Source organism: Dermacentor albipictus, chromosome 3, assembly GCF_038994185.2.
Source record: "Dermacentor albipictus isolate Rhodes 1998 colony chromosome 3, USDA_Dalb.pri_finalv2, whole genome shotgun sequence".
NCBI classification, from domain to species: Eukaryota; Metazoa; Arthropoda; class Arachnida; order Ixodida; family Ixodidae; genus Dermacentor; species Dermacentor albipictus.
Genome location: NC_091823.1, coordinates 108,734,805 through 108,757,848, shown reverse-complemented (window position 1 = coordinate 108,757,848; position 23,044 = coordinate 108,734,805). Strand labels below are relative to the sequence as shown.

Below are 23,044 nucleotides of genomic sequence, written 5' to 3'. Positions count from 1 at the left end.
TACAGAAATGATGTTCTAGAGATAAGAAGAAGCACTCGCGTTCACGTAACTTGTTCGGAGCATAAACACACACAAATCTAAAGCTCATACCACTGATATCCATATCGCAACAGATTAGGCGCCCTTCCCTATCTGGAAACAAATGTAGCAAATCACATGGTAAATGTTTTCTAACAAATAACATACAGCCCGCGGAAACGCCGACTGCATGGCTGACACAAACATTATAGTCAGATAGGAATGGAGATAGAGCTGCTTCTGTGTTTTCATCGGATTCAATCTTTGTTTCTTGGATAGCAGCAATGTCTAATTTTCTATTGCGTAACAAATTAAGAAGCTGTACTTGCCGTCGCTTACTGCGTAAGCCACGGACATTTAAAGTGCCAAAATGGAAGGGAAGAGCGCCCGCCATGATTACCTATGGAGGTGCAGCGTCTAAACACTGCTCCAGAGGTGCACCACTCCCTTCTTGATGAGGTGATGCACAATGGGCCTTATGGTGCACGTTAACACAAGGGACATCTGCAGGAGTAGGCGTTCCCCGGAGCGGTTTTGTCAACTTTGACACCTTGGGAACGCGAGCCTCTTTTCCCGAGGGCGATGAATTGTCAGATGGCGCTGGACGCTTCTTAGCGGCCTCGCACATCGATCCAGATTCCACTGACGGTGGGCGATCTTGAAGTGGTGGCGATTCTGCCCATGACACAGATGGTTCGTCGTCAGGCACCTTAGTCTCATCCTCGCTCGCAGGCTTCTGGCTGAGGCTAATGTCAGCCGATGACGGCTTAATCTGTTCTTGTCGATGAGTCTCAGGGAGTGTTTCTCCAGTTGCATCCACAACTTCGGTCACGTCCATGAGATGATCGGTGATGGTATCATCCTCAGCTGGTCTATTTCCACGAAGCTTGTCAGCGTAGGTTCCGACGCATGCATCTACAGGGTGACCGTAGCGGTGACAGTTACTGCAGCGTGGTGTTCGACATTGTCGCCGGATATGCCCAACTCTGTTGCACCGGAGGCAAGGTGGTGGTCGGCCAGGTACCAAGATAAGGCACTAGTGGCCATATATGCTCAACAGATGTGGCAGATTACTGGCAGAAACGCCATCTTTCAATGTGAACGCCACGTCTCGGTTAGTCATTTGCCAGCCCTCCATGCCGTCACACCGCCACATTTCTCTCGTGATGGACGGCACTGTGCCATATGGCTCTAGCGCTTCAACAATCCGTCTCTGTTCGAGGTGTGGGGGAAGCCAAAGAAGCTTCATCTTGATATTCTTGCATTCAGGGTCAATGACAAGGCACTTGAGGCCCTTCACCAACAACTCGCCTTTGTCGACAAGTTTCTGTTTCGCGATGCTATTAACGCATGTCACCAACCACAAATGGCTCATCTGGTATTGTCCAGCGCCGAGTATGTCAGTTGCATTTAGCACTGACAGGAGAGCATCGCGAAAGTCCGGGGCTCGATACGGCCGCCCTGCCAGGTCAGCATGCAGGAAAACTGAATTGAGGACGGTGTTGCCAGTCGGTAGACGAGGAAGAACGACTTTATAATTACCGGAATCGGTAGATGACGGTGGGTGTGATCCTCGGCCAAGGGCCGATGCGCTGTTTCCAGCGGAGCTCATCGCAAACGTGGCCGTTCGAACAAGCCTCTTCTTCTTCTTCCATTGACCAATACGGAGTCACTTCTATATTGCCGCACTTGTGTTCCCATGCTTAACCTTGTCTAAGTATCTCATCTTGTCAACCAAGCGCCGTTGACCACGGCGCTTGGTTGACAAGATGAGATACTTAGACAAGGTTAAGCATGGGAACACAAGTGCGGCAATATATAGAAGTGACTCCGTATTTGGTGCAAGCTATGCAGTGAGGGTCTAACGTTGAGTGTACTTGCAACCATAAGTGACTGAAAAGAAATTCGCCCGAGTATTCTTAGGGTGATTTAAACTGAGGCACTACGCCATGTATACGTGTAGCGAGCTCAAACGGGGCACCGAAGACGACAGAGAAGGGCAGTTTCTCTGTCGCTTAGCTTGAGCTACACATCGCTTCAGTTCGCAACCTCCTTGGAACGGAAGGAACTTAGGTACTATTGACCAAGAAAATCTAGCCGTCTATCAATGACTTGCGCGTTTAATGTGTCTCGCTCACTTATGGGATGCGCACGAAGGGCACGCCTCTTCACATTCCAATTTTAAGTTTAAGGTAATTTTCTCACGAAGAGGCAAGGTGCTGCTTTGCATGTAGTTCAATAGAGAATGCACGAACTTCGAACCATTCACGATTTATAGACAATACCGTTTTCGCCGCATCGCTCCACGACACGGACGAAAACAGCGAAGTGCCTGGGGAGTAACTGTTGCCGTTCGTCCTCCCATTGCTCTCTTTTCGAGCAGGGACTAAACACTTACTCTCCGAAATTTGCACACGGCACGCACATTCATGCAGTTAGTCCTTTGAGGGACGAAAGCGCCCTTTTTAGGACTAACGGCGCAGTTACTCCCGTTTTCCCCGGGATTTTTCTTAGAGTGTAGCATCAGTAATCGCGATGAGACATATAGTTTCGCGACAGTGCTTACCTTTATTCAGAACGAGGGCAAATTTCAATCTAAATCGCAAATTGAAATATACAGGGTCGTAAAGATTATGAGTAATTTCAATAAGAACGCTATGCTACAGGTACACAAATGCTGCTTGCGCAGGAGCATTAGGCGCTTCGGCGGACAGAAGTTTCGATCACAAGTATAGCCAGCATGTGCATAATTTACAAGTAGCACTTTTTTTCCTGATGTTTGCGATTATGGCGTATGTTTCTGGTGGAGAATTGAGGACAGTTACATTCGAAGACACCTCAGCCTAACTTGGCACCTCTAAAGCGCACGTGTTCCGAAACGTTCTGAGTGACATTTTGTCACTCAACTCGTCTCTAATTACGTATTCAGAGGCGAGAGTCTGTACGCAGGATTCAAGTAGCTAGTCGAGCCCTTGTTTTAAAATAACCGATAGATTAATTGTGACTACCCTGTGTAATATGATTGCGGCTGGATTTTCAGATTGTGTCTTAATTATACAGCGAGAAGCCAGGAAACCACGGCGGTAGCCGGCAAGGCAAGCCGCATTGCTCAACTAAGGTCGGGTTGCTTGCTGCAAGCGCGCTTCTAGCACAAGGCTCCCCGAGCCTCGTGCGCAAGATGCTGGTGTCGCGCTTGTTTACTTGCGTCCGATGCTGCTCGTCGCCAGGCGGCAGCACGTGCACTTGGCCGCCATTGAAGTCGACTGCGAGGCGTACGCGCACCAGCAGGAACTGTCGCAACAAACGTTCTCGCCAGGAATCTCGAAAGCCACCACGGAAACGTCCTCCCAAGTGTACAGCGCGATCCTATATGCGAGAGCCGAAGTCGCTTTCACAACGGTACGCTGAAGAAAACCAATAAAACATGTTGGGCTGTTGACAAACCTTTGCTGTAAGTCAAGTTTCATTTTGTTGGCGAAAAAGGTTCTCGTTATTAGCAGAGAAATTTAGCGCTAAGCTTTCCTTTTCAGACTAAGATTTTTATGACGCCAGACGTACGTCGCAGGGTTCATGGTGTGCTGGAATATTTTATTCATCTTAGTTCTCCGTATCCTTATAATAAAGATTGGTTGAGCATTTTTTTAAAATAAAACTTGAGCCTCATCTTGGCTACTCTCTTACTTGAAATAATTAAATAAATAAATAAATAAATAAATAAATAAATAAATAAATAAATAAATAAATAAATAGAAGATACATGAATTTACGCAAGCTGCATCCAATATATAGACATATCTAAAGCATAAAAATATTTCAACTGAAACAAAATATTGTAATAGGTTTGGAAGGAAACGTCTTGCAGAACCGACGAAAGTGCGGTAACTATTTAATGTAAAGTGTAAAGTAAGTATATCGGACTGGTTTTCTTTAGACGTTTCAATTTTCAAGCGTCAGTGTCCGCTTTTTTTACAAAGTTACGGGATCTGAAACTTTGCAGGTGACTATTTGTTCAAACTGACTGACTTCGCAAAACATCCACAAGAACTTTGAAGGAGAGCATCCAAGCATATTTTCGAAACCGTAGAAACTCTACCATGCTCGTTCCCCACCTGCAATTATGAAGTAAGAAGGCTGGGAAACGCTTCAATGATGATTTAATTTGTTACTAAAGCTTGCCTCAACATCCTCGACATAAGAATATCCACATTATCTGGACGTCATGACAGCGCTGAATTTACTGACGTCGTGTCGCAATAGGGCTACGTATGCATGATGAGCTTGCTCAATAAACGACTAGGAAGAGTCGTTTATTGAACGACTAGGCCTGTGCGTGTGGCCGCAGCAGCGACCACAGTAAAGCAGCGAGCCAATGTATGCGGACGTCATCCGCCTACTGGGTTCGGAAACGGAAACCGTCCCGACGTAGAAACAATTGGTATAGTGGTCTCTGACGTCGAAAAAATGACAAGGAGAGAATGCTATCTCAGTACTCCTTTGAACACTTAAATGTATATACATAACGTCAGCCTGAAACGGTCAAAAGAACCTAACCTTTTGTTAAAAAAAAAAGCACACACATTTGCAGTCTGAGCGGTTCTGCCAGTAGTCTAACGAGACAATTTCTCGGTTTCACGTGCATCTGCATAGATAAATCTGTGTCGCCCCGGGCGTAAGCTTCCTTATGTTCATCTGCCACCAAGGAATGCTCAGTTACGTGAGCGCATTATCAGTGCCCGGCGTTTGCAGAAGGTCGAAGCAAGCTGTTGCGTATAAACACGTGACCAGCCCGGAGGCGCTTGGACGACAGAGCGCACGGCTCTGCCGTGCTAGCGAGAGACATCGCGACACTTTTAGAGCGCAGCTCTTTGGCGTCCGTTCCTGGGTTTCGCGTCGGCGTCGTCGTCGGCGTTGTCGTCGGCCTCGTAACCAGCTCCGCCCCCCTTCGCTGGAGTGGGAGACGAAGGACGCGAGCCGCGAATGGCGGAGACCAATGAGAGCGGCCCCTTCAGTGACGTGCGCGCGCGATGCTGGTGTCATGCGGACCCTCCTTACGGCTCGATGCGCACTCGTGTCTGGTCTCAGCCGATCCGCTCGTTTCGTACTATCGTCTGCTCGCGCCACAGCTCTCGCCCGCGCCTGTTTGGTTCTGTTGGGTCGGTCTCGTTCGCGCTTGTTTTGGTTGTTATTTCGACAACAAACGGTTACAAATATCCCTCAAGGCCAGCGCACCTTCCACAACTTAATGCGGTGAGTGTAAGACTCGTATCTCCGCGAATCCCATTCATGCAAGTGCGACGACTGATGCACGGCGGAGGCCAATATGGCATTAAGGTCCCAGTTGTGAACGTCTTTGTGAACGTCTTTGAGAATCAAGCCTTGGTGTACCAAGTCGAACATATATCAGTCTATTTCTCCGACCACAAAGCTTCCTTCATGACTGTCAAGAACTGTTAGTGGAGTCTTTGTTAAAGGAATACGTGTGAAAAATAAAAAAAAAATTCTGTGATAGCGCATACATGTGTTGCTCGATTTCTTTGCCTCAATCTATCGAAAAGGTGAAACAGCTTATTTGCTGCGCTCAAATTTCGCATTAGGAAGTAACGTAATCGTCGGTAATTTTTTTTCCTGGACAGTCGCAAAAGGTGCTGTCGCTCATAAAATATTTCCGCGTAAGGAAACACGATATTTATTGAGCAACAGGGATCAAGCGTGGGCTAATTGGAACAAATACCTCGAGTTTGCAGTTTTTTTTTTGACAGCACATAGGTAAAAAAAAAAAAAACATGAGGACCATGTAAGCAAGTACGCATGAAAACACGATGGAAGGGACCACTTTTGTCTGGTAGTGCCCTCCGTTGGCTGCATAGACCTCGAGGTTTTGCATGTGCAGCGCTAAAGAACCAAAGAAAGAACGCTGATGGACTGGCGCAGCGCGTGCATTTTGATCGCATTGCAGACGCACGTAACGCCAACCGGCTTTACAATTTACAAAAAAGGGCAGCTGTGGAGCTTTGACTTTGGGCATCGACGACACTTGGATCTGATCAGGAGTGAGACGTGAGAGATGTCCCGTGCTGATTGAACATGCCAGATTGTTCGAGCCAAGTAAACAGTTTAGCGACCGGATCGCAGATAACCAGGCACGCATCATGCGTGCCCTGCTTCGAAAAAAGCGAACTAAAAGAAAAAAAAAGGAGCCTGAGGACTTCTACAGACCACCAAATAGCTCATGAAAGTCGAATGAAAGAACTTACTGTGCAGGAATAACGTTCAATAGCACAACGAAGCGTAATCTCTTCATCTGAATGACACTCTCAAGCCGCGTGCGCTGTAACAACTATGGTGGAGATGGAAAAAAAAAAACCGTTTGAAGTCATTCTGTCGCAAGGCGATCCTCGCACATTCACGCCTCAAAAGCAATATGTGCGTTCACGAAAACTCTGCTTTCCGGGCTCGAACGATGAGCTTGCAAGCAAGAATTCTCATTTAGAGAAATTTACTATAAGCCACTGCAGCACCAAAGCGTCTGTACTGATTAGAACTAAAGAAAGAAAGATAATTGTAGCCTCCGCTGTGTTTTGATTAGTTCATGTCCTTCTTTTCAGACGTGTACAGCTTTATGCTCCACTGGAATTTATTGTGTTAAAGGGCGTGTATAGATGCGCACCACTGAAATTCCTGGTTGCATGCAGTACGAGTGTATGCGTGTACGAGTGTACACGTACGAGTGTACGTGTACAGTGTACGTGTACGTGTACGAGTGTACGAGTGTACGAGTGTATGCAGTACGAGCAGTACGAGTGTACTTATCAAATGGCGATGACTGGAAGGCGAACCCAGCATTATAAGAACAAATGCCCAGAAAATAATCTTAAAGTAACAAGCCCGTTATAATGCCCGCTTATACTAGTTATGTGATTAAGTGCAACACCATGACTGAACATTTTAAAGGACCATAGTTTATCACTGAACAAACCTAATCAAAGTTAGAGCGCTGGGCGCGCGAGCGCATAAATGACGGGCGCCAAAATGGTCACGGCTGCCCAACGCGCCATTCACGAAGCCAACAGCAAGGCGCTGTTGCATCACCTCACAACGGCATCGTTTTGAAGGCGCCCTTATACCACCGGCAAGTTCACACCACACTACTAATGGCGCGATAGGTTCAGCGACCGGCGAACTCGACGATTTAACGGCTTTCACTCGCTTCCTCCACGCGTAACCTCGCTGTATGCGAAAGGAACCATGAGAGAGAAAAAAAGAGACGAGAGAGAGAGAGAGAGAGAGAGAGAGAGAGAGAGAGAGAGACTCACACATATAGAACTCGTCTTGCTGAAGCGAAAACGCGCGGCGCACTTTCATTTTTTCCTTTTCGCTTTATGTATTTCCTTTACGCTTCTCCGCGCGCGTGACACAAATTACTGCGGGACGACCGTTGTTTGAACGACGCAAATGGACATCGCCGCGGGAGGCAATTTGAGGCAATTTCGCACCGCGTCCGTCCGCCGCTGCACAAAAGGACAGGAGGAGGCTCCCACGGTCAACTCATCCGTGACCATCGCGCGGTCTCCCGGTGGACACTCGAGTGGTCCCGCCGATTGACGCGCGGTATTGGCTCGTGCGCGCGTCTGAACCGAACGTGCCGTGACGATTCCGTGCGTGGCCCCGAGTTCATTTCCTGGTTCGTGGCCAAACTGGAAATGTGATTTGCTTATCTCGGTAACGTGCAGGCGTAACGATGGTTTCTATTGTTAGAACGAATCCGTACGAAAGTGCGCGTGCGCGTTTGTTTTGCGCTTTGGGGATGCGAGGTCGCCGTACGGCGCTCGCTCGGTGAGCCGGAATCGGGTGGTGAGAAATCGGAATCAAACGCTTCGACGGACTTGTGATCGTCGACGCTGACCTGGCGAAAGCGACGGTGCTGCGAGCCGGCAGAGCGTGACGTGCGTATGCTCTGTGAAGCGTTTTCTGCTGGGAGAGCGAAACGTACTCGAATCAAATGGTTAACCATGCAGCTATAACCAACTGCGCGTTTACACAAGGAGGGAGAGAGAAAGAGAAAGACAATTTTTTACTGCGTTTCTTGGCAGATTAATGAGATATCATTGTAGTGACCATCCGTCACTTCGTTGTCACCACCGTGGGGCTGAGTGCCTCTTAATACGGGAATCCAGTTTGCCTCACCGCGGGGGCCATTGCCCCCTGCTCGAACTTAAGCAGCTGCCCGACTGGGACGCCACCACTGCTACTCGGCAAATGTGCTTTTACTTTTGAATAAAGCCAGTCGACTCTGTTCTCAAGCTGTCCAAACGTGTATTCCTTGCCTCCGCCTATACCAAGCTCCCAACACCTTCAGTCAAGTGTCGGGCTTTGTGCATTCGCCAGTGCCGATTCGATGAAGGCTGCGTGAGCACAGGTAATGTGATAAAAACGTTCAAAGGAGCGCTTATTTCGACAACATATAGCTCAGCATTAAAACGATGCAATATGCACACACGCAAACGTGTAGATGCTGAGTTAAACTGCCATGTAACAATTTCATGGAAGCGGCGAGAAAAACATTAGACAGCAAGATGCATAGTCCAGCAGATCCTGCTCTATAATCACATAGGCTTTAAGTCATGTTACCGCCGCTCATACTATCATATATGTACAGCAGCGATTATCGCGTTCACCTCTTCGTCTCTGCCCGTTGTGAAAATGTGACCGCACTCTTCACTAACTACACTAAAGCACGCTAGGAAGATTAGGCTGCAGCACATGCAGGCTACATCCGACCGCTCTTATGTTTACCGAGCAGTAAACATTGCCGCTAACAACAAAACAAAATTACTTGCACTGCAGGGGTATGCGTCTAAAAAGAGTTGTAATGTTCTCAATAAAGTTGAGAAATGTCATTTCTTTCTCATTTGCGTTGTACGAGCTAGGGGCTTTGGCTAGACCAGAAAATTTCAGACTTGTTAACAACGACTGGGGTCGTTATTGCGCGTTAACAGCTTCGAGGTCTGTACGTCTTCGAGGCATAGTTGACTCGGAAACGTGTATACGTAATGGTATAAGTACGGCACCCCTGAAAAATAAAGAACGCAGCTGGAACTATCACTTTGCGTGCATTTTTCGTGTCGTAAGCTCCTTTTTTCTACGTGCGCTCTTCCCCTCGACCATAATAGTCCGATTGGTTTAGGTTCGCTGACTCCTGCCTCTACTTGCGACATCGTTTCTTCGCCACTCTTCCTGAGGTAGACAAACGCTCAGAAGTAAGGCATTATTGTTTTCTTTCAAAGACTTCCTATAAAACGATGACAACGGGAAACAACACACCGAGTGAAAGAAGAGAAGGAAACACAAAAGACGGGCGTGTTGCTCTTGAGACAATTCCGCCACCGCGCCGCCACCGCCCTGGAACGCGGCAGTGACAGTGACGACGACTTACTATGCGCGACTACGTATATGACCTGGTTTATTCAGGAAGGCAGCGTCGGCGCGAGAAAACCCCAAAAAGAGCGACTGAGAGCATCGCGCTTCTGGAGAAGCACTCGCCGAGTGGAATGCGGATGAGGAGTCGCCTGCGCGGACGCGCTTTCTGGCGGGAAGGCATCCGCGAGCTCTTCGGGCGGTGGAAGAGAAGTTGGTCAGAAGTGTCGTCCTCTTACTAGAGCGCCGCGGAAATTTACATCTATGCCACACGTGTTTCTCTTTGACATTTTTACTCACCATGCCCCACCACTGCGCTGGAATACTTGGGAACCAGCTAGGGCGTGACGAGAAACGACTGCGGATGTGTCGCTGTACCACCGGCTGAAGATTTTCTGCGTATCCCGTGCTCCTGCGATTCGACCACAAATGTGGCATGATTGAAAGAAAACTGTCAACTAGACTTTGCCTGTACTACCAACGTATCTCTGTTTGAGCTTGTTATTGCTCCTTGATCATGCATTTCTTTCCATGCGATAGCAGTCACATTGGTCGTTACAGGATTTGCTCTGTTCGTGTAGGCATGTTTGGTTACGCTGTGGCAGTCGTCGCTGTGGCATGATTCCTTTATTTTTTATAGATAATGAATGCCACGTGTAACATTTTAGTTAAATTGTCAGGCCGCCTTCATTGTACCGTCATCTTGTCGTTGTCGTCACTGCCGTCACCTTACACTGGCTGTTGTCGCCATACCATTGTTCGCACTGTCGTGCGACACTGTCATATACCATCGTCCTCGTCATATCGTAGTGGTCGTCATAGAATTGTAGTCGTCATTATGTCTCCACCATGTCATTGTAATTGTCATACTGTGGTAATCGCCATGGTATTGTCGTCAAGATATCGTCGTCATCCTGTCCCATAGTTACAATATCCATTCTTGTCTCGCTGTCATACCGTTAACGCCATTGCTGTTGTCGTGTGCTATCATCGCAGGGGGTTTACTCAAGATTGCAGGACTTTTGCACAAAGATCAGGGATCGCAGCGCATACGGGTCTGGCTGCTGTCGCTGTAGAAGAGCACGGAGTCACTGAAGTCACTGTAGCCTGCTTACAAAGTCCGTCAAAGGCGGTGGCCTCGAAGGGGCTGACGGTGCTCCTTGGGCATAACTCAATTCGGATGCTCTTGAACTAGGCGAAACGTTAATAGAAAGATGGTAGTGTTGATTATAGGTCCCGAACGACTAGATGACGCTTCGGTCTAGATTACGGTGATAAAGAGGATTTTGTTATTTTTCTTGCTTACCTCCAGAACAGAACGCAGCTCACCCAGAAAACCCCCCTTCTAAAGAAATGGTGTTGAGCCAGTCATATAACGCGTGGAGAGGATAGTCGTTGGTCTATTATCACAGTAGAAAAGGTGGCGAGGTTAAATAAAAGCAACCGAAAGTAGCAGAGGGTAATGTAGTTCGATGGGAACGAAACCTTTGCATGCATATCATAGAATCATCTGATATTTGGAGACGACTGCTTGGAGAGGACTTGATCCTTCGGAGCAGACAGGAATAGACTGACATTAATGTTGTTGGTGATGGTGACCGCGCAGTGAAGACTGCAAGTTGCGTAGTCTCTCAGAGCACGTCAGCACGGTTTGTCAGGAGTCGGGCGGCAGCAGCTGGCTGCGATGGATTGAGCAAACCAACCGCCGACCTTGTTGGGCGCGAACTTTGCTTTCGCGTTATGTTTGCAACATGTCTGCACGTGCCGACCGAGGAAGAACGATCAGAAATAGGTCGCAATAAGAAAGATGGAAGGAAGCAAGGCTGCGGTGGAGCCACGCCTCCCTCTTAAAATGCTGCCTCCTGGGGAATGCACCCGCTGCGCTTACTGGAAACATAGCTGTCGTAGAAATCACAGCCCATAGCAAACGCGAACTGATCAACGGAGGCACCGCGGAACTGCTTGGCCTCGAAACTGCGCGGCGTTTTCCATGAAAGTGTCTTCAGCAGTGATGCTTCCGTGAGAGGAAGATTCAAATACACTTGATGTGCGCATTCAGGTTGCCTGCAACCTGGATACTGTGTGTCGATTCGCGCATTCATGTGACCTGCTAGAGAGTGCGGTATGCATGTATAAACCACCATGAACTGTCAGCAAGGCCCGCCATGCTGGATGCCCGCAAGCGCCGCAAGCTTCAACCATGGGTTGTCCTAGTAGGGATGTTTCAGTGTAACATCCTGCGTGCATATCGTCCCATCACTTCAATGGTTTCCTGCTTTTAGCGTTTTAGATTGTCTTCAGCTGTTTACCTCTCAGCACTTTAGTCGCTTTGCTTACAGTGTCGTTTGTCTTTCAGCGTTTCTTGCCGGTCATTAGCTTTGATCAGTAAACCGAATGGAGCGAGCCTCGCTCATGTCATGTATTGATGTGAGCAGGAAGTTATTGCGTATGCAGACTTCTGCTACCAACGCAGATAGCTGTCCCGGTTCCGTCTTTGCTCCTGTGGCTTGAGTCAGTCGGACTTTACTACTCATGCTCAATTCAACGTTCGTGTCTTGCGCTTAGTTCAAATATAGGTTAAAGATGCCCGGGTGGTGAAAATTAATTCGGAGTCCCCCACTACGGCGTCCGTCATAATCAAATCCTGGTTTTGGCACGTAAAACCTAAGAATCTAATCTAGTTCAGTTCTACAGTACATGCCCCTAAAGCTTAGTAAAGAATAACGACCAGAAAATGTGGCAACATGCCAGGCCAGTAGCAATGTAAAAAAAAGCAGCTGTGACAAATTTAGTATAATAGGAGAGAAACATTAAATGAAATTAAAAAAATTAAAGACAAGCACACAGCTCAAGGCTTACAAGAAAGTACACGTTGCAGGTGATAGCATTTTTTTGCTAATGATGATGAGGTCCTAGACCTTCAGCTTCTGTTTTGGAGCCACTCATTAAGAAAGCATCCACGTTATGCCACAAACGCTGTCATATTTGTGAAAAAGAAAACAGCAATATGCATTTTCTTGGCCGGAGCTAGAAGCGGCGAATAGGAGTGCCTGGGACAAACGTTTACGGGAAAGAACAGGTCATGATTGCGCCTTTGACCAGGCCTGCCCAAACCCAACGCGAAAGAGAAAGAAAAGCTTTCAAGTCTGCAAGTTTATGAACCACACAATGCACAATAAACGCGGTCAAGTGTACTGCGGGACCAATAAACAAACATACAAGCAGATGGACGAGCCCAGCAGCCATACCTCATACTGGGTATAAGCCATGAGAGGCGATAGAGAACAAAGACAACAAACAAGTAGACACGAGCGCATCGCCGCGTGTCATCCTTTGTCACGAGCCGAGGCGAGCCTGCTTGGCTTCTGCGCGGGCCCAGCAACCGCGTCGCTCCGAGCCATTCCTGGTTCACGCCGGTGGAAGCGACCTTCGTCCTCCACGACTCTCCGCCTACCCGCGGGCTGCTCGCCGGTTTCCTTTCGGGACTCGCCCGTCTCCTCCTCGTCACGACAGTGCAGCCGTGACGGTCCCTCGCCATGCAGTCGGTCACCCAGCAGGTACGGTACCTTTGGGAAAGGCGGGCGGGCCAGCGGGCAGGAAGGAGGCGGCGAGCCAGAGCGGTAGCAGCAGCCCGCTTTGGGACGACGGTGCAGCGCACAAAGTCGGTCCCCGAAGCGTGAACGTGCCGCGAGACGTGTTTGGACACGAGTCTTTGTGCGCGGGTTTCCGTGAAGTCATGCCCGCGTGCGGCCGCTCTTCGCGCCACTTTGGGATGCAGGCTCGGCGGAAGAGCTGCAGGGCAGCCGTTATACCCCCCCCGGCTCTTTATACTCCGATCGCTGTTTTGTCGCTCAGGCGAGACACCGTCCTGCTAGACAACGCTCATTTGAAGGGACCAGTGTTGGCCCAGTGTTGCAATAGGAAATGTCTGTCCACTATCGGGCCCGCTGAACATGCTGCTTGAATAAAAGAAAGCGTGCGTATAAATGAATACCGGTATGCGCCGTTTCAAGACGGGGCAAGAGAAAGACACCGAAGCACAGGAGAAGCGCTAGTCATGCGCCTCGGTTTGTTTCTCTTGTCCCGTCTTGAAGCTGCGCTTACCAGTATTCATTTGTCAGCATGAACCAACTAGCCCAGTAACGAATTTTCTTAAAAGAAAGAATTTTACGAGCGCGGAAAATGAGCACATTTCATTGCAGGCCTTGCTGCATCACGAAAGCGATGAAAGGGGCTAGCTGGTGGCTGTGCTTATTCTTTGCCTTCGAGCATGCGCGGTGCCACGAACACGGTTGCAGGGAGCAATTCGTTTGTCCGTGAGTTCCCTGTTCCTGGTCTGAGCGCTCTGCGTATAACGAAAGCAGAAACAGTGTACAATGAGCACCTGCGGTGTTGGGACAAAAGAATCTCTGCTGATGGAAAATGACAGGACGGAGGAGAAAACCTCTCTCGCTCTGCAGAAAACGGCGACGGGGTAAATGGATTTCAGGCGAACTGGTAATCATATAGGGGCAGCTGTAACTGCTTATAGAGAAGAAAATGAAAGGGAAGAGCACGCAAGGGTAATTTCACTGCCGTAATAATGTTCTCCGAGGGTATAAGAAAACCAAACACAGAAAAATGCGATTATATTTCCAACTTATTCCAAGGAGATTTCTTCCTTTCGCGTTGGGTTACTGATAGAGATGGGCAGACTCAGGGAAGAGTAACATAGAACGACAATTACGTCACCCGGCACAATTTTGTCATCATGACATTCGTTTTAACGAGGCCGCTAGAGGTTTTTCTTTTTCATGTTGCCGTTGGCTTTGAAGTTATAAACGCATTTTCCATGCCCAGCGCAACTGCAGTCCATGTTGAAACGCTGTTTCGTGCCCTCAACCGACAACAGTGTGCATTGACCTGCATTCCAAGTTGAATACATGGAGCGTAGGCTATGTCCCCGCTATCACGCACGCCTTTCGTATGCTAACGCATCAAGCGGGGCGCCTTCACTGTGAGCACCATACACACGACCACGAGGGTGGCGCTCATGACGAGCGCGACCCAGCTCAAGAGTCGCACGCACCTACGAGCTCCTTTGTCTGCGCTGAGAAAAGAAGCGACCCAATCCTTTGGGCAAACGCCGCTTTCTTTTGTGGCATGAAGAACACAAAGGGAAGCCCTATTCGCGGTTCGCTAGCGTTTTCTTGAGGAGTTCTTCTACGAAGGGGTATTGTGGTCGCCGCCTGTTGATGTACTATGTACACGAAGAATGAAGGCGCATGGTCGCTGTTTGCACGAGGGTCACGATATAAAAGCGAACTACGCAGGTCGTCGCGACGGAGTCACTCTGGCCTTTTGCTTTGACTTTTCGGTCAACGCGCGCCTTGGATGCGTCAGAAAGCTGCGAACGCCTCGTGCTGCAGCTTCTAGTCTGTGCCCCACCCTGAGCCTGACATTTCCGCTAGAAAGAGATAAAATGTGGTGATGATAAATATGGTCCTCTTGCGAGCTGTGATATTGAACGGCGATATCGGTTTAGACAGGATGTTACAAGAGAAGAGTGAGAACATATTGCGCAAATTTCAAGCTTCAATCTAACCCCTCCGATGTGAAATTCGGGCGTGAAATACACAAGGCGAAATGAAGTGGCTATTGTTGTGCCATTACCACAAGCCCGGATTCCGAATCTGCAAGATGCAGAATCTATCCTGCGAGCGCCCTAATTCTCCCTTCACAAGTCAAGATGCTGAGCCGTCGGGCAGCGGTGTCCTCCTGCGGGAGAAGCCTCAACGATCCGCATGTTTGGACGTGTCCGCGTGTGCCAGACAGCCCGGCGCCGCACCTCCCTTTGCCTGGAGGTCACCGCGCGCGCGAACTTTGAACCGGGTGGCCAGCGCGGTCGCTGGTTGGACCCCTCGGACGACCGTCGTGTGCTGACTTTGTATTGGGCCGTTTGAGTGACAATGGTTCCTCGGGGATTATAAAAGCAGCAACGCGCTGCCTGAAAAACAGGATCCGCCGACCCACCGGGAGACAGTGTCGCTCCCGACTGGGGTGAGATGTGTCACGCGTTTTCGCCGGACGTCGCCGTGCGAGAACAGTCGCGTTTGTTGTGAGCACTCGGCCCCAGTGCCGACCCGTTCATGTCCTGTATGATAACCTGTATATAATGTATAAAGTCCCTTTTGTTATTCTCATCGACGCCAGGCTCGGAGTCTTCGCTACCAACGCTCTGTCACGAAACGGGTGACGAGCGCTACGGGACCACAAAGTCGTAATAGTGGTGCAGCGGTACAAGTTCGTAACACTGGATGGCAGCTACGGGATTGACCGGCATCAGCTACCTCGGCGCGGTGAGTGCCTGAAGTTTACCTCAAACACCAGACTTTCTCTGACACAGGTTATAGTAGCTTAGGGAAGGATTTGGTGTTGCATTGTGATAACCTTGTGTGTTTCAAGCCTAGTAAGAGTGTTTTGAAAACCAGGGGATGCTGAGGGGGTAGACAGGGCAGTGTGTGAAATACTTGCATATGTCTTACTAGTAGCATTATAGTAGCGTACGGCAGGTATATTCAAAAAGGGTAAACAGCAGGAGGACAGTGTGAACGATGGAGAAGTACAAGGTGAAGGAACTTCTCGAAATTTGTGAGGAGTTGGGCATTGAGTTGGGCTCAACCAAAAGAAAGAATGCGATCCTTGAGGTCATGAGGACTGGGGACGTAACGGCTGAGGAAGCCGCTGAGGCCTGGGCGGATATCAATGAACGTCGGGAAAGGGAGGAGAAGGAACGTTGCGAGCAGGAAAGGAAAGAAAATGAACGTCGGGAAAGGGAGGAAAGGAGAGAAAAGGAACTTCGCGAGGAGGAAAAGGAGGAAAGGAGAGAGAGGGAGCGACGTGAGCACGAGCTTAAAATGAGAGTTGGAGATCCGAAATAACTCGCCGGCGCCTAGTCTCACTTCTAACGTTCCAAGAATACGCGATCAACTTCCACCCTTTGTCGTCGGAGAGGATATGGCCAAATACCTCGTGAAATTTGAGCACGTGTGCGAACGGAATAGCATTGAGCGATCCCTTTGGGCACAGAATCTGTTAGCGTTGCTTCCTGGGGAGGCATCAGACGTAATAACTTGCTTATCGAAAGAGGCGTTTGAGAGCTACAGTGATGTGAAGGAAGCGCTACTGCGGAAGTACAAATTGTCGCCCGAAGCTTTCCGGCAGAGGTTCCGGTATGCAAAAAAGGGTAAGGAGTCGAATGTTGACTTCGCGTTTCGTCTAAAAGCCGACCTGGTGGAATGGCTGAAGGGCGAAGAGGTTTACGACGACCGCGACAAAATTGTCGAATGCATCGCGTTGGAGCAGTTCTACCGTTGCATTGATGAGGATGTCCGGCTCTGGCTGCAAGATAGGCTAAAGGAGGTTAAGCTAAACAAGGCAGCAGAGTTAGCGGAAGAGTATTACACCCGCCGCAGCTTGCACAGCAAGGCAGTGCGCGTAGAAAAAGCTGATAGAAGAGATGGGTTTTCCGGGAAGTCCGACGAACGGAAGCAAATCACGCGTCGCGAGTTTCGGAAAGATGAGTCTCTTACCAAAGAAACTGTAAGGGAAGGACAGAATGCATCTCAGAATGCTAACGATGGTCCCAAGCAGCGAAACGATACGACGCGTTCTTTTGAAAAACGGAAGCCGTTAACTTGCTACAATTGCAAAAAGCAAGGGCACATCGCAGCGAGCTGCCCAGAGAAAATTGCTTTTGCGACAATACGGGAAACTAACAAAAACATACGACTATTGGAGCCATATATGCGGGAAATTAAGGTAAACGGCAAGAAGTGCCGAGCACTTCGAGACTCTGCAGCAACTATGGACGTTGTTCACCCGTCTTTCGTCTCCTCGAGTGATTTTACGGGAGAGTGCGCGTGGATACGGCAAGTGGCCGAGGAGGAGAGTGTCTGTTTACCGATCGCAACGGTTACCATTGAAGGAGAGTTTGGGAAACTTAACACAGAAGCCGCTGTGTCTGCCGCCCTCCCGGAGCACTTTCCCTACCTCTTCTCAAATAGCTCGGAGCAGCTGCTGAAGGATCAGGGCAAATCATTCTTTGCCGACGTGGCGTACATGGCCCTCACGCGATCCAAAGCGCGCCAGCTGTCGAGGGAACTTGACTTTGAGTCGGTGAGCGAACAACGGTGCGGCACACGGACTGATCAGGGTAACTTGAGTGGCGAGCAGGCACGGGAGAGGCAGAGCTCGGAGGCTGGCCTGGTCGAGCGTGTCCTGGAAGTGACTGGGAGTGACGCGTCCCGTGCTAGCCGCGATAAGGACACGACGCCGCAGTTAGGCGACGCAGGATCCCTACTCGCTCCGGTTTCCGCCAGCTGGCAGGAGCTGGCTGCAGTTCAAAGAGAAACTCTGATTCGCGAGCAAAAAGAAGATTGTTCAATAGCCGATCTGATGAAGAGCGTCAAACTGGGAGTGAAAAAAAAGAGGGTTTCATTTTACGAGGAATCTGGCTTATTGTACCGCCGCTACACAGATAAGCAGGGTCGCAAATATGAACAGCTTCTGATTCCTCGGAAATATCGCCGACAGTTACTGGAACTCGCGCACGAAAATGCGTGGGCAGGGCATCTTGGCTTGAAAAAGACCAAGGCTAGAATGGCTCAGGAGTTTTATTGGCCGTATTGTTGGAAGGATGTCGAACAATTCGTGCGCTCTTGCGACACCTGCCAGAGAATCGGCAAATCCACTGACAAGTGGAAGGCACCGATGAAGTTGGTGCCAGTCATATCCGAACCTTTTCGGCGACTAGTAATCGATATTGTAGGCCCTCTGCCAGAATCAACGAACGGTTGTAGGTATGTTCTGACCGCCCTGTGTGTCGCGACCAAGTTCCCCGAGGCAGTACCTCTTAAGGAGCTAAATTCCTCCCAGGTCGTGGACGCTCTGCTCTCAATGTTCGCACGCGTCGGGTTCCCTTCCGAGATTCAGTGCGACAATGGCAGCGTCTTTACCAGCTGCCTAACTTCTACTTTTTTGGAAAGATGCGGCATTAAAGTAGTGCACAGTTCCATCTATCACCCGCAATCTAACCCAGTAGAGCGGATGCACTCGGTGCTGAAGCGAATATTGAGAGCCCTGTGCTTTGAGCGTCACTGTGACTGGGAGGCCTGCATTCCCGCCGCTATGTTCGCCTTGAGATCGGCTCCTCATGAGAGCACCGGCTTTAGCCCCGCGGAGCTTGTATATGGCCGGAGCCTAAGAACTCCGTTGCGCATGCTGCGAGAGTCTTGGGAAGGCAGTGACGACGACCCAAATGTAGTCTCGTATGTCCTCGACCTCCTCCAGAGGCTCGGGAAAACCAAAGATCTTGTAGAGAGCCACATGAAGGCGGCGAAAACCTTGTCAAAAGAATACTACGACAAGTCAGCAAAAAAACGCACCTTCGAAGAAGGTAGCCAAGTGATGTTGCTGCGACCGTCGAAAAAAAACAAGCTCGAGGTTCATTGGGAGGGGCCCGCAAAGGTTGTAACTAAGCTTTCCGATACCAACTACGAAGTTAAATTAGGGAAACGGCCCAACAAAATTTACCACAGTAACTTGATGAAACCCTACATTCAGCGTCGCGCGATTATAAGCATGACGATAAATGCTGACGATGAGGAAGGGGCCGAAATCCTGACGACGGCTGATATGAAGGGATATGGTATAGAGCTAATGGTGGAACAGCTGACGTTGGAAGCGCGTCTAAGTGCCGCCCAAAAGGAGGATTTAAAGAGAATCGTTTCAGAGTTTAGGGAGGTTTTTTCGAGCCGTCCCGGAAGAACAACGATCCTAGAGCATGACATCGAGTTAACCTCTGATCAACCGATCCGCAGTAAACCGTACCGTTGTTCGCCCGTGCAGAAAAAAATCATGGCTGAGGAGATTCAGCGCATGCGTGACTTGGGGGTTATAGTACCAAGTGAGAGCGACTACACGTCGCCCTTGATACTAGTCCAGGCTCCAGGAAAAGATCCGAGGCCATGTGTCGATTATCGGCGTCTGAACGCGATAACCCGAGATCAGACATATCCTATACCGAACCTGGAAGAAAGGGTAGAGACAGTGTCGAAGGCAAATTATATCTCTACCCTGGATCTCGTGAGAGGCTATTGGCAAGTACCCCTTACCGAACGGGCTAGCCGCTATGCCGCCTTCGTTTCCCCGCTTGGAACATTCCGGCCACTCATGTTGAGCTTCGGCCTCAAAAACGCGCCGTATTGTTTCTCTAGCCTGATGGACAGAGTGCTTCATGGTTTAGGCGAGTTCGCATTGCCGTACCTCGATGATGTTGCCATATTTTCGGACACTTGGGAATCACATCTGGAGCACTTGCGAGTCGTGTTGAGCCGGTTGAAAGAGACAGGTCTTACTGTGAAACCAGCTAAATGTCACCTAGGTTGCGGTGAAGTGACTTATTTGGGCCATGTGGTGGGGCGCGGCCGGCGTAGACCGTCCGACATCAAAGTAGCTGCTATTTTGAACTATCCCCGGCCAACCACGAAGACGGATATACGGGCCTTTTTAGGTTTAGCTGGATATTACCAACACTATGTGAGAGACTACTCTGACCTTGCCAGCCCGCTAACCGACGCACTTCGGAAGTCGGAGCCCGTTAAGGTGACGTGGGACTCAAAGAAAGAAAATGCGTTCCAAATGCTGAAGCGAGCATTAAGCCATAAGCCGGTTCTGACGGCACCAGACTTTTCGAAAGGTTTCGTCATTCAATGCGACGCGAGTGATCGCGGCATGGGAGCGGTACTATGCCAGGAAGATGCTAGTGGTCATGAACGACCAATTTTGTATTTAAGTCGCAAACTAAGTTGTAGAGAAGAGGCATACAGCACCTCTGAGAAAGAGTGCGCCTGCGTTGTGTGGGCCGTTCAGAAGCTGGCTTGTTATGTCTCCGGTTCTAAGTTTGTTGTGGAAACAGACCATTGCCCTCTAACTTGGTTAAGTAGCATGTCCTCTAAAAGCGGCCGTTTGCTGAGATGGAGCATGACCCTACAGCAGCACAGCCTCGTTGTCCGTTATAAGAAGGGAAGGTTGAACGCGAACGCTGATGCTCTAAGTCGTGCATTCTAGGCCTCGCTTCTTTCAGTGGCCTACTCGTTCCTGCTCGTTACTTGCCTTCTCTTACTTCGCGACGACCTGTCCTGTTCACAGGGAGATCGGGGTAAAAATGAATGACCTCATTTGCTTCCTCAGTAGTATGTTTTCGGTCCAAAGCGATTTCAAGGGGACCATTCTATTTGTCATTATTATTGCTGATTATTAATTGTTTCTATTTTGTTGTGTTGTTGATTTGAAAACTGATTGTTTGAGCCTTGTGTGCTAGATCGTACACCTGCCTCTTGTTGCAGCGGGAGCAAAAAGAGGGATAGCAATTTAGTTAGGTTGATTTGAATTATGGCCTTGTCTGGTGTTTGACGGGAGACAGAGGGCACTTGTTCGTGTTGGGTGTTGCCTTTTGCCGGTCGGTTTTGCAAGCTGCAGAACGACCAAGCGGGACCAGTGGCGAGAAGCAAGGTCTTAGGAACGACCCGAGCGGAGCTGGTCAAGGTGCCTTGGCGACGACGCGGTGAGCAGAGCTCCTGTCCTGGCGAGTCGGACCTGGGCACGTGAAGTTACCTGGCGTCCCGACACTGGACGTGAACTTGGACGAGCCTGACGAACGTGCGCGCCTGGCATCCGAGCCACGTGGAGGCAGCTCGTCTTCCCGGCGCCTCATCTGAGGGCGGGGATGCTGTTGTGCCATTACCACAAGCCCGGATTCCGAATCTGCAAGATGCAGAATCTATCCTGCGAGCGCCCTAATTCTCCCTTCACAAGTCAAGATGCTGAGCCGTCGGGCAGCGGTGTCCTCCTGCGGGAGAAGCCTCAACGATCCGCATGTTTGGACGTGTCCGCGTGTGCCAGACAGCCCGGCGCCGCACCTCCCTTTGCCTGGAGGTCACCGCGCGCGCGAACTTTGAACCGGGTGGCCAGCGCGGTCGCTGGTTGGACCCCTCGGACGACCGTCGTGTGCTGACTTTGTATTGGGCCGTTTGAGTGACAATGGTTCCTCGGGGATTATAAAAGCAGCAACGCGCTGCCTGAAAAACAGGATCCGCCGACCCACCGGGAGACAGTGTCGCTCCCGACTGGGGTGAGATGTGTCACGCGTTTTCGCCGGACGTCGCCGTGCGAGAACAGTCGCGTTTGTTGTGAGCACTCGGCCCCAGTGCCGACCCGTTCATGTCCTGTATGATAACCTGTATATAATGTATAAAGTCCCTTTTGTTATTCTCATCGACGCCAGGCTCGGAGTCTTCGCTACCAACGCTCTGTCACGAAACGGGTGACGAGCGCTACGGGACCACAAAGTCGTAATAGTGGTGCAGCGGTACAAGTTCGTAACACTATGAGTCGCGTTTCGCATGCCGGACTTCTTGAACATGAATACAAGGGCTGGCATGGTTCATGCTGCGCGCGTGCCATGAAAGTGATGGTCAAAGCTTGTAAGTAAGTGTACTGCTTACGTAATCATTGTATTTATAACATTAAATGAAGTGAAGCACGCTTTACGGACTAGCTAATTGGCAAAGCGATACCGTACTACATTTCAACCATCAGACCTAACCTCACAGGAAAACGCCTTCGTCGTTTAAATGAGTTGACATTATTGCTCTAAACATTCTGCGCAACTAAATTTCAGGTGTGTCATTTATTTCCGGAGTGGCGCTCTTTAAGAGGCCCGGCGGTAATCTTCACTCCCTTGACTCATTGCTAGCTGAAGTCTTGTTTTCTTGTGAAAAGAAGTGTACGAGCCTGTGTTTAGCCTAGATATACTCAAACTAACCTCAATTTTCTAGGTAAACGCGTAGCTACAACTTTATGGGCTAACGCTGTGGCGCATCCTATATGATACACCATGCAGTTACTGCTACATTTTATGGCGCAGTAAGGCATTAGATTTACGGCAAAAGTATTTGAGGCGAAAAAGCTTTGCGTTACTGTAAGAAATGAGGCGAGTTTCTCGCAGTTTCATCGAGTACAAGTATTTTGTTTTATTTGATGACGTCGTCCTTGATTGTCTAATAAGTAACCCTGATATCTAAGCCGCAACCTTTAGGGCACTTCCTTTAATGTGAATTTCGGCTTAGCTTACTCTTTAAGAGACTGATAGGAGACAAAAGAATGCCTTCTTCCTCTTTTACAGCGAGTTCTTTGTTGTTGCTGTTGTCACGAGACCTTGGAACGCGGCGTCTCGCACTATTCGAATAACAACACTGCTAGCATTTCCATGTTCTGATGTGCTCATCACTATTACGCTGATAAGGAGCAGTATAGATTGTAAATGCATCATATTTTGCTACAAGGCTAGTTCTTTCGCAAGGAAACTAATCTCTGCTGTTCTGCACAAAACAGCTCAGGACGCAATGTTGCATCTTATATAACGCAGTAACAAATGCTTGCCTCACAGAACCACTCGAATGTGTTCCGTTATTAAAAAAAATACAGCAGGTCAATAAATAGCGAACCAACACTTGGTTATTTCTTGTATACATATTACACGCGTAAAAAAATTGTGAAAATAACCTGTGTA

General features: G+C 49.3%; 1 protein-coding gene across 3 annotated transcripts in view; it reads left to right on the top strand.

The window, feature by feature from the left end:
• Positions 1-23,044, top strand: part of LOC135904899 (uncharacterized) — an 86,250-nt gene that overhangs the window by 29,238 nt on the left and 33,968 nt on the right. The window contains exon 1 of one of the 3 annotated variants that reach the window (XM_065435896.1): positions 12,702-12,989. The exons of the other annotated variants lie outside the window; for them this stretch is intronic. Within the exon in view, the coding sequence (XP_065291968.1) occupies positions 12,969-12,989 (21 nt within the window). The 5' untranslated portion in view covers positions 12,702-12,968. Of the gene's footprint in view, positions 1-12,701; positions 12,990-23,044 lie in introns of those variants that run through there. 3 annotated transcript variants of the gene reach the window in all.